The 11,396-nt window shown below is 59.5% G+C and overlaps 1 protein-coding gene across 1 annotated transcript; it reads left to right on the top strand.

Annotated features, from left to right (window-relative positions):
• Positions 1–389: 389 nt before the first annotated feature.
• ANGPTL4 (angiopoietin like 4) lies at positions 390–8,182 on the top strand. The gene is given in 9 exon segments (XM_040592583.1): positions 390–473; positions 475–534; positions 536–931; positions 1,580–1,690; positions 2,171–2,300; positions 6,583–6,696; positions 6,785–6,880; positions 7,159–7,434; positions 8,001–8,182. Coding segments are annotated over 9 exon segments (1,449 nt in total).
• The last annotated feature ends 3,214 nt before the right edge of the window (positions 8,183–11,396 follow it).

Raw genomic sequence — 11,396 nt, forward strand, 5'->3', positions numbered from 1 at the left:
AGATTGGGATGGGGATGGGAGTCGGGACAGAGATTGGGATGGGGATGGGGATGGGGGTGGGATTGGGATGGGAATGGGGACAGAGATTGGGTTGGGGATGGGGATTGGGATGGGGGTAGGATTGGGTGGGGTATGGGGGCAGGCATGGGACTGGGGACAGGGATGCGACAGGATCCGAGGGCAGGCGCGGGCAGGGCTCAGCGGCAGGGACCGAGGCTGCCCCGGGCGCGGCGGCCGGAGCCCGGGGCCGGTGGGGGCGGGCGAACAAAGCGGCGGGGCCGGGCGGCGGGGCGGGGCCGGGGCGGGGCCGGGGCGGGTCCCTCCCCCCGCGGTGCGATATAAGCGGGGGGCGCGGCGGCGGGGCGCGCACTGGGAGCGGCCGGGCAGACATGCAGCTGGCCGGGGCAGCGCTGGTGCTGTGCGCCGCCGCCGCGGGGGTGGCCGCGGCTCCGGGACCGGCGGCGGGTCAGGGACCGGCACCGGGGCGGGCGGGGGGCCGAGCGGCGGGCGGCGGCGGGCAGCAAGGAGCGGCGGGGCGCAGTTCGCCTCCTGGGACGAGGTGAACGTGATCGCGCACGGGCTCCTGCAGCTGGGCCACGGGCTCAAGGAGCACGTGGACCGCACCAAGGGGCAGATGCGGGAGCTGGGCAGCCGCCTGAGCGCCCACAACAGCTCCATGGGGCGGCTGCTGCGGCAGGCGCGGGAGGCGCAGGAGCGGGGCGAGAGGCTGCGGGCCAGCGTGCGGGAGCTGGAGGGCCGCGGCCGGCAGCTCCTCAACCTCTCCGAGGCCCTGCGGCAGCGCCTGGAGGAGGTGGCGGCCGACAAAGCAGCCATCCAGGGCCGGCTGGAGCAGCTGGAGGGGCGCGTCCGGCAGGCGCTGCAGGCGCGGCCGCCCGGCAACCAGAGCGCCAAGGACCTGGGAGCGCTGCAGGTGAGGGGGAGCGGGGGGTCCCGCATCCCCGCGGGGAGAGCGACGGGGGCTCGGCCCTCTCGGGGCGACGGCAGCGGCTGGGAGGGGGCGAGAGCTTGCGGCACCCGAAGGGGTGGGTGGGGGTCGGCTTCAGGAAAGCGCTGGAGGGACCCGGTGGTCCAGGGGGCGCCGGGCGCACTCGCTGCCCCGGTCCCGCCTCCCCGCAGCGGCCGCGGGGAGAGCGACGGGGGGTCCCGACCGTCCCGGGGCGACGGGAGCTGCTGGGAGGGGGCGAGAGCTTGCGGCACACGGAGGGTTGGGTGGGGGTCGGCCTCAGGAAGGCGGTGGAGGGACCCGGTGGTTCGGGGGGCGCCGGGAGCACTCGCTGACCCAGCCCCGCCGAGGGTCCCGCAGCGGCTGCGGGGAGAACGAGGCGGGTCCCGACCGTCCCTGGTCGACGGGAGCGGCTGGGGGGCGGTGGGCACCTGGAGGGATAGGGGGACACTCGGAGCAGTGGGTGGGGGTCGGCCTTGGGAAGGCGCTGGAGGGACCCGGTGGTCTGGGGGGCACCGGGAGCACTCGCTGCCCCAGCCCCGCCGAGGGTCCCGGTCCCCCTGGCTCTGCCTGTTGCCGCGAGGTTCACCGGGCTCCCCCCCTCCCCGCCCGCAGTCCCTGATGGATGCACAGAACCTGAGGATCGAGGAGCTCCTGCAGAAGATCAAGCAGCAGCAGTACAAGCTGGACAAGCAGAATCTGCAGATCAAAAGCCTGCAGAGCAAGGTGAGCTCTCCTCCTGCCCTGTGGCTGGGAGGCACAGCCCAGTCCCCCGCGCTGTGGGGACCCCAGTGTGAACCTTCCCGCAGCCCAGCACTCTGGTGACAGTAGTGGCTTTGCAGCCGCTGCTTGGCCTTGGGAACCCTATGGAGCCCACGGCCCCGGTCCCTGTGCCGCAGCATTGGTGTGAGGGTAGCAAATGGCAAAGCTTCCCAAAGATTTGCACAGAGGAGTAAGAACTGGTGTGTGGGAGCAGAGCCTCCCTGGCTCTTTCCTTTGAGTTTATCTGCAGACTAAACTCGTTAGCATGGGTGTGAAAAACCGCAATCACTTCTGGCTTTGCCAGCCTCACATATTTCCTGCTCCTCGAGGTTTTGGGGGAAGTTCAGCCCCAGCTCTGGTCATGGGGGAGCGAGCAGCAGCTTGGCTGACCAGCTCCCCTCATAACAGCACTGAAAATGAGCCAAGATAAAACTGTTCTTTCAGGTCAATCTACTGATCCCCTTGCACCTGAAGGACAACAAAACGCAGTCTCCAAAGTGGAAGATAAACCTGAAGAGTCACAGCCTCACCAACCAGAGTCGGAATGCTAGTGGGGGGCCTGTGTCGATGCAGAGTGAGTATCAAGCCGTGCTGCCCCATGCCTCTGTGCCAGAGCAAACCTGTAGCAGCTGCAAGTGCTTGAAAACAGAAGATACAGTTGTCCTGAGTCAGGATGTGAGATTTGCTTGCAAAACAGCTTAGGAGTTTGGCCAGACTGAGGGTATCTGGAGCATGGGTGGGATACTCAGCAGGAATTCAAGGATTTAAGAGGAATTTTTCTGCCTGACGTTTAGAATGCAGTCAGGAGTGGACAAACACTGCTGACAGGTATTTGTCAAAGAGGATTGGCAGGTGGAGGGGGGTGAATGCAGGCAGGAAAGGAGGATCTGTGCTCCTTGGAGTTACTCTGTTCACCTGCTCTTGCTTCACCAGTCAGGGTCTGCTGGTGGAGGGGAGGGTTAGGGAGCCCTGGATCATGAGAGGAGAGCTGGATCCTTGTGTATCCATCTCCCTTGGCTCATATTTAAGGCTCTTACATGAAAGACAAGTGCCTCAGCTCATGCTATCCTTAGCAGAAGGTGCTGAGCTGCACGAATGCCTGGGCAGCAGAGGCACCGGGCACTCACAGCCCTGGGAAATGTGCACTGGAGTGGGTGAGTGGACCCTGCATCTGGAGCTCCTGGCTCTGCCTGGAGCATCCTCTCTGCTGGCAAGGGGGCTGGAGGAGCTCCTGCAGAGCGAAGGGCAGCAGAGCAGGGGTCCCCAGCTGTGCTGCATCATGCAGCCTCCCTCCTCGACAGGAACTGGTGTCCCAGCAGGATTTGCTGGCTGGGAGCAGCTGCTCTCATGTCAACTGAATTGTGGTGCTGGCTCTGTCTGTGCAGCTGTCTGAGGATGTCCGCTGTGAGCCAAACAGAAACCAGGCAGGGTGAGGATGCATGGGGGAATCCTGCCCAGGGCTTAATGCAGGGATAGCTGTAGGAAAACACATGGTAATTTGTATGTGGAGCCTGGAAGCTGTCACTGGTGTGCCTGAAAGCTGGGTGGGCAGAACAAAGAGCTGCAGAAATTGGTGTGGACAAGGAGAGAGATGGGATGCAGGGCTCTAAACTACCCTCCTTGTGCACTGGTCAGCCCGCAGTGGGGCTACGTGAAGTCTCCCTTGGTCAGAGCAGCACTAGCCAGCCAGGAAACTCTCAGAATCTTTCCCCCACGTTTTTTCCCAGCTCTTTGTGACTTGCCCTCAGCAGTGTGTTATAGAATCTTAGAATCATTTGGGTCGGAAGGGACCTTCAAAGGTCATCTAGTCCAAGGCCCCTGCTTAGCTCTCGGGTTGTGCTGAAACTGGAGTGCAGGGTTCAGGTCTCTGCTACTTACTGGTGGCAGAGGTAGGGTGTGCTGTTGGCTCTCTGCTGGCTGATGAGTGCTGGGTGCAGCAACCCTTGTGAAGCACGGTGGGAGGCAACAAGGGCCCACAGCCCCTGGCATGCTGTGATGTAGGGTGTGTGAGAGCTCAGCACCTTCTTGTGCCATGCTGTCCCTGACAGAGAGACCCTGAGCATCCCTGGCATCCTGACTCCCTCCTACCTGGCTGAGCTGTGAGCCCCCCCTTCTCTTGCCTCATCCCTGATGTTGATATCACTGACAGAAAACAAATTGGCTTCCTCTCATTAGCAAGTCGAGTGAGTTTTCTGGCAAATCTTAACAGCACGTTGTAGCTGGTGGGCCAGCCCTGTGCCCTCTGCCTGGGGAGGCTTGTGGCTGCTTCCGAGCGCCGGGAAGGCTTGTGCCGGCGGCTCCCCGTGTATTGTTGGGCAGAGCCAGAGCGCTGGCACAGCCCCAGGGAAGAGCTATGAACTCCACCAGCAGCCCTTTCAGAAAGACCCTTTTATTTGCATCCAGTGAACACAAGTGGGTTTTTTTTTTTAAGGCTGGAGATGGCACGAGGCCAAGCATGTGAAAGTTGAAGGCTAGAAGCAGCCTGGAGAGTGAAAGGTTTAATCGCTTGCAGAAAGAGGATCACGTCTTTAGGCAGAGCCTGTGCTTTCTGGCAGCTGGCCGAGTAGGGGAAAGGTAGAGCCCTGCTTGCTCTCTCCCTGTGGTGCTGGGACTCCAAAATAATTGGGTTGGGGAGGGTGCGGGGGAGGCGATGCAAACAGCTCCAGGCATGCCCTGCTCTCTGCAGGGAAGGGTGTTTATCCCAGGTTGGTGACCTACCCTCATGCCTGGAGATCCTGTTGGGTAAATACGATGCCATGCCCGGGGCAGCTCCAGCCAGCCTTGTTGATTCTTCTGTCTTGTTTGGCTAAATAAAGGGGGAGGGAAAGAAAAACATCCAGAACAGCCAGGAGGTCTTGTTCTGGTGCCATACGGATGTGCAACATCAACTGGAACTAACAAGCCTGTTCCTCAAAGACAAAGATTGAGCTGAGGCTGTTCAAGCAGCTGCATCTCATCCAGCTGCTTGAAAGTCCCTGTTGCACCAGGGAAAACAGAAGAGATCTGGGTGCAGTGTGGCCAGGGCCCAGAAAAAACAAAACAAAAAACAAAAACAAAAGCAAAAAAAGACAGGGATGGGGTTGACTTCTGCACACTGGGGCCACTGGGCATCTCCCCAGGTACTATCCTGCTGATGCCGGGAGATACAGTGGGAGAGGAGGTGAGGGGCTCTGCGGGGTCAGGCAAGCCCAGTAGCCTGTGGCACCGCTGGGGGTGCTGGGGCTTTTCCTTCCCCTGAGCCCCGTTTGGCTTCCCTGGCTGCGTTCACCTAGGAAGTGGGGATATCAGGGATACACTTGACCTCCCCGCCATGCTGGGTGGCTTTGTGTGCTTCTGACGGTGGGGGTGTCCCACTGCAGGCAGTGGGGGAGAGGCTGCCTGTGCTGAGGAGGGGGAGTGGGTGAAAGGTGGTGGCAGGTGTCACTTTGCCATCCTCTCAGTCCCCCTATGCTGACCTTTCCTCCAGTTGTGGCTCTGCTCTGCCCTAACACAGCATCGGGGCTATCCAGGCACCCAGCAAGGATGGGGACAATGCCCCGTGGGGGCTGTTCTTGCCCTCAGCAGCTCAAAAGCCCCATTTTCCCCCTCCTGTCCCAACATGAAGTCCCATGGCTGTGGGGGAGGCCCCTCTCCCCGCTGCCACCCTGGATCATGGTGCCAGCCCTGACCCTGGGGACAGCTATGGCAGGGGTGACCCCATGGGGGGGGCTGTGTGGGCAGCCAGCACCCCAGCACAGCCTAGGGCTTGTCTTCAGGTTTCTTCTCCCGTCTGTCTTGGGGTCATGCTGGCAGCAGCTGTGAGCCACCAAAATCCATCCCACCCTCGTGTGGGGAGAACAGACCCTCTTTGTCTGGGGGTGACGGGGGCACCTGTCCTGGCTGACAAAGAGCCCCTTGACTGTGCCGACAGCCTGGGGGCTGCAGTCCCTGCACATCCCCCTGCAGCCTTTTGACTCGGGTTTTGTAACAGGTTCCCCCCTGCCACCCCCCCACCACCCCACCCAGTCTCTTCTCGGCTGCTGCGGGTGGTGGTTCCTGGATGGACTTTTATCAGCGCTGTTGAAATGGTGCTTTGCTGGCAGCTCCGGGCAAAGTCCTTGCAGGGGCAGAAGGAGAGGTGGGAGCCTGGCCAGCATGGGGATGGAGGGGGACAAGCTGGGGGGGCGGCCTCACCCCTGGCAATCCACTTGTGCAATGAGCTGAGTCTCCCTGGGGTCCACCCACCCCTTCCCTGCCCCGGTTGGTGCACCTTGGGCAAAAGGGGTCACCCCAGGCTGGCCCAGTGCCTGCTGGTGGCAGGTTGCCCAGCAGGCTGGTGTCTGGCTGGGGCCACCACAGTTGCCAGGAGCAGGAGTAGTGTGCTGGATGCTCAGGCATCTTTCTGACATCGGGACTTGGGGGGGTTCTTTCTGCCCTTAAAAGGCCCTTTGAGGCTGCTTCAGCCTCGGGGTGGGGTGGGGATGCTTCGCCCTGCCTTGCCTCTGGCGTTATCCCACCCCAAACGGGCTGCTCCTGCCTGCTGTGGACATGGAGGGAGCTAGGAACTCCCTGGGGCTTCTTGATGAGGAGCCATGCTCTCCAGCCTAGGTCATCCCAGCCTGGCCCAGCGCCTGGCTTCTGCCTTGGATGGAAGCCCAAGGAGCTGTTTGGATAAATGGGAAGATACGGGGTCACTGTGTTTAAAGATGCCGAAGTTGGAGGCTGTCATCTCTAGCGTGTGGCCAGAGCCACGGCCACTGCTGTGCACAGCTGGCTGGGCTTGTGGCCAGGGCTGCAAGTGCTGTGGTAGGAGCAACCTGCTGGGGAAGTGGGACTCGGGGCCATCCTCAATCCAGCGCTGTTTCCTTCCCCTGCAGAGCTCCCAGAGGATTGCCACCAGCTCTTTCTGGCCGGGCAGCAAAGCAGTGGTGTTTTCCAGGTGCAGCCTGTGGGGTCTCAGCCCTTCAAAGTCTACTGTGACATGACAGCAGGTAAAGCAGTGGAGATGTCCTGCAGCACTTTGCGTGGTGGTCTTGCAGATGGTAATTCCCCCATAACTGTGTTTTTCCCTGCCCGCAGAAGGTGGCTGGACGGTGATCCAGAGGCGCATGGATGGCTCTGTGGACTTTGACCAGCTTTGGGATGCTTACAGGGATGGCTTTGGAGACCTTAGAGGTAGGTGGATGACAGTGTCTATCTTATCATGGGGTTAAGTGATACCTTTGCATAAGTTATTCCCCCTTGCTGGCTCCTGGAGGCCTCTGCTGAGGGGAGGGGGGGGCATTCCTTGCAGAGGAAGAGTCCTTGTTCTTCCTGACTTGTCCCGCAGGTGCCAGTGATCCAAATGCTGCGGTGTCCTGGGTTGTCCCTCTTTGTCTCTGGAGCCTGTTCACATGTTTGTTTTGCACGGTGTGTTTGTGTCCCTGCAGCCAAAGCAATGTGTCCTGTTTCAGGTGACTTCTGGCTGGGCCTGGACAAGATACATCACCTCGTCCAAGAGGGAAGATACAACCTCCTGATTGAGCTGGAAGACTGGGAGGGAAATTCCCAGGTGGTTCAGTTTGTCTTCAGCCTTGGTGGTGAGAGCACAGCCTACACACTCAACCTGCTGGGACCCCTGTCCGGAGAGCTGGAAAATGCCATCGGGGATTTCAGGCAGCTGCCCTTCTCCACTCGGGATCGTGACCACGATCTCAAAGCCGACACAAACTGTGCCAAACACCTCTCAGGTTGGTATGAGCTCTTCCTTCCCAGTGATGTGCACTCTCCATTCAGGCTTCTGCTCTCCGGTGATGGGCGTGAGCGGGATGCTGACCCTGTGGGATTAGACCCCTGTGGTCTTTAGCCTGGCTTGTCCTCTGCTTTCCTGGGAAAGGCGCATCCTTGGGAGGAGTGGTGTGGGGGATGGGAAGCTGAAAGCAGGAGGGGCTCATGATTCAGGTCTTTGCCCCAAACATCTATCTTTCTAACAGCTTTGCTGGCTGCCACCTTGCTTGGAAACCTTTCCAGCAAAGCAGAGGCTGGTCCCCAGGCCTGGGATGGGGCTGCTGAAGGGTTTAGGGGGTTTTGAACACAGGAAAGCAGCAGGGATTTGCAGATGCATCCTGAAGTCAGATGGGATCTGTGCCAAGGTTTCCCAGTGTGTGGGACCCCTCGGGTGTGTATGAGGTGGTCTCGTAAGGTGCCAAAGCCCTGGAAGACTGGGGGAAATGAGGGGTAGCAGCTGCCTTGAACCTGGGTTTGTTTTCTGTTGGGAAGTGCTGTGGGCTAACCCTGCCTCTCATTGCCTTGCTAGGTGGCTGGTGGTTCAGCACCTGTGGCCATGCCAACCTCAACGGGAAGTACTTTCGCTCCATCCCCCGGCAGAGGCATGAGCGCAAGCAGGGCATCTTCTGGAAGACATGGAAAGGCAGGTATTACCCACTGAAGTCAACCACCATGAAAATCCAACCCGCAGCACTGGAAGCAGAGCCCTAAAGCTTCCACTTGAGACTTGACTTTCTCTGTGGAGTGCAGACCTGAGCTCCCTCAAATTGTGTTTACAGAAAAAACAAACCCACCCTCCCTGGGAAGTCCCTGGAGGAGAGTTTCCCTTGGTTAGCAGCCCTTTAGTGGCATGACACAGCTCTTCCCTATAAGTAAAAACAGCTCCTTATTGCTGAAACCCTTGGATGGGAGCTCCTGAACCAGAAGAGGAGCCACCACCAGGGAGATCTAGCTCCCGAGCATGCACAAGGGTCTTCCAACCTGCCACGCGCTGCTGTGGCAAGTTCAAGTTGTCTGGTGCTTTCTGTCCTGTCTGAACACTTCTGTGCTGGTTTTGATGGGCTGGGGGGGGAAGGGGAGCCTTGCTGTATCCTGTCTTTCACTGTTCCCAAATGATGTCCTGTGTACCCTTCCTCTGCTGGGGCTGTGGAGCAGCGAGCCTCAGGCAGCTCCGTCTGTGCAGCCCCTGCTCTGGTGACTTCAACCCACTGAGAACGGAGGTTTTGGTGGGAAAGCTGAAGGACACCCTGTGCAGGAGGGGACCTCGGACTTACTTGGCTTCCCTGGCCCCCACGGCTTCGAAGCCCTCTTTCTGGCTGTGCTGGAATTTGCCAGGAGCTGGGGAAACCGCTGCCAGCTCCAGGAGATGATGGGTGGGATCCTGCAGGGTGGCACAAGGGCCAGATCCTGGAAGGCTGCTGGGTCTCAAGCTCCACCTGGAGCCTACCAGGGGTGGTTGGGATGGGCACTAGGACAGCACAGGTACAGAGCAGTGACTGTCCCTGGGCAGGACCAGCCCTGCTATAAATCCCCCTCCGGCCTAGGGGCTGCCTTCTTCCAGCAGACTCCACATCCTTGGCAGTGGGAATGGTACCATCCTGCACATTTGCCCCAAAACTTGCTCTGAAGGGCCAGGGGACAACAGGGTTTCTCTGCCAGAGCCACACCACCTTGTCAGGTACATACCCTGATGTACAGCATCGCCTCTGCCTTTGGGCTGGGTGGCTGGGGAAAGGTGGGCAAAGCAGGTCCCCAAAAACTGTTACGGGCCAAGCTGCCGTCTTGGGGCTTCCCAAGCATCCTGCCCTATTGAAGTCATATTGACTACTGTGCTAAATATTGTAAATAGTCATTTGTAGGATGTTGGGTCTTGTCAGTGAATTTTCTGGTTTAATTTGTTCCCATATTTAAATGCAGTGTTAATAACAATGTGGTGTAATTTATAAATGTTGATGCTGGAAAAAAAGCAACTGTAGTTTGTGTATTTTAAACTTTTTTTTGTACTAAAATATCTTTTCTGAAGAAGTCTTTTAATAAAAACAAGCCTGTAACTGTCCTGCCTGGATTATTTGCCTGATGGTTTACCAGTAAATGTGTGGGAAATGTGTGAGGACTATGGATTCAGAAGGTTCACTTGTTGGGAGTTGGACCTGAGCACGCTGCTTCCTTCTGTCCTCAGTTTTCAGCTGCAGTCTTACAGAGCTCTCTGGGATAAATCCCTGCTATAGCCCCCAGCAGTAGTTTTTAGTCTGAAATTTATGTACCTCCAAATTTGTTTTCCCTCTGGCAATAAGGCCCTGGGGCAGCAAGTTTCCAAGTGCTGATGAGCTGGCTTTTCTTGCTCCCTGACAGCAAACCTTTACACCAGGGAGGTGTTCCTTGTAGCTGGCTGGAAAACCTGGTGCCGATGCCTTGAACAAAGGCTGAGGTCTGAATTATTGGAGTGGATTAAAGTCAGACCCACTCAGGGCAAGCCCTTTTACCTGCTCACACCACGCACAGCTATCTCCCAAAAGCATTTATTGTGACTTCTGGGGATTAATTGAATTAAATAAACTGGGGATGGAGCAGGAGCCTTGAATATGAGGAGGGGTAAACTCCAGCTGTGCTCATGATTAGAGACATGTGGCCTGGTACTGGAGGTGAGAAAAAGAGTAAGTGCTAAGAGCTTCTTCAGCTGGTCAAGGAAAGGGGACAAAATTGCTCATTGCAGAAAGATGAGACTGCCCTAGTCCCCTAGGGTAGCTGTATAAATACCTGATGCACCTGACTAGCCCTGGCTCCTGCATCTTCCCTGTGGAAAAGCCTGGGGTCAGCCCGTTATACCTGTCTCTGAGCTATCTGTCCGCTCACCCTTGTGTTCAGAAATACATTTTTAATTTTCCATTTGATTAATTCAAAGCTTGATTAGTCCCTGGGTGTGCCAGCAGTTGCCGGAGTGCCATGTTTCGGTCTGGATGCTGAGGTCATCCAAGTGGATGTTGTGCCTCGGAAAGCAGCTGGTGAAGGAGCTGTGGCCCCAGCACCTCCAGGGTGCCCGGTGGGCGCCCAGCACCGGCCGGGGGTGGGCTGGAGCCCCGGACCCGGACCCTACCCCGGACATGGACCTGGAGCCAGCCCCGGACCCTGCCCGGGACCCCTGCCCCGGACCCAGACACTGCCCTGGACCCCTGCCCTGGATCTGGACCCTGCCCGGGACCCCGGACCCGGACACTGCCCCGGACCTCTGCCCTGGACCCGGACCCCGCCCGGGACCCCTGCCCTGGACCCGGACCCTGCCCGGGACCCCTGCCCCGAATCCGGACCCTGCCCCGGCCCCGCGGCTGCAGCCGCCGCTTCCCCCGGTAGCTCGGTCCTGCTGTGCAGGTCCCCGCGTCCCAGCAGCGCCAACGCCACCCCGTGTCCCCCAACCACAGGTCCCACTCCGGGGCCCCTGCAAGGTCCTCTCTGCAGTCGCCGGTCCTGGGTCCCTGTTTCCAGCTGGAATTCCCTCGGGATCCTCCAGCTCCCTCACCCGCAGCAGCACTGGGAACACCCGGGCGCGGTGGCGTAGGGCGCAGCGCCCCCCAGCGACAGCGACAGAAACGGCACCGCGGGGGGGGCGCGGAACCACGCTCCCACCAACGGACCGGGGGGGTATGGGGACTGCCTGCGGCGACATGGGTGCAGCCCGGGGGGATGCTGGGGGAAGCCCCGGGGGGATGTTTGGGACATGGGGACAGTCCCGGGGCGGGTACTGACAGCCCCGGGGTGGTGATGGGGACACGGGGACAGCCCTGGGGGGGTGATGAGGACAGTGGGGGGGGGCACACGGGCAGCGCTGGGAGAACGCAGCCGGTGGTACAGCTCCCCCACCCACAGCAGCCCCCGGCCCGGGACCCCCCTTATCTGCTCACGCTGCCACCGAGCGGCCCCTTTAAGAGGT

This window comes from Falco naumanni, chromosome 4, assembly GCF_017639655.2.
Source record: "Falco naumanni isolate bFalNau1 chromosome 4, bFalNau1.pat, whole genome shotgun sequence".
Lineage (NCBI taxonomy): Eukaryota > Metazoa > Chordata > Aves > Falconiformes > Falconidae > Falco > Falco naumanni.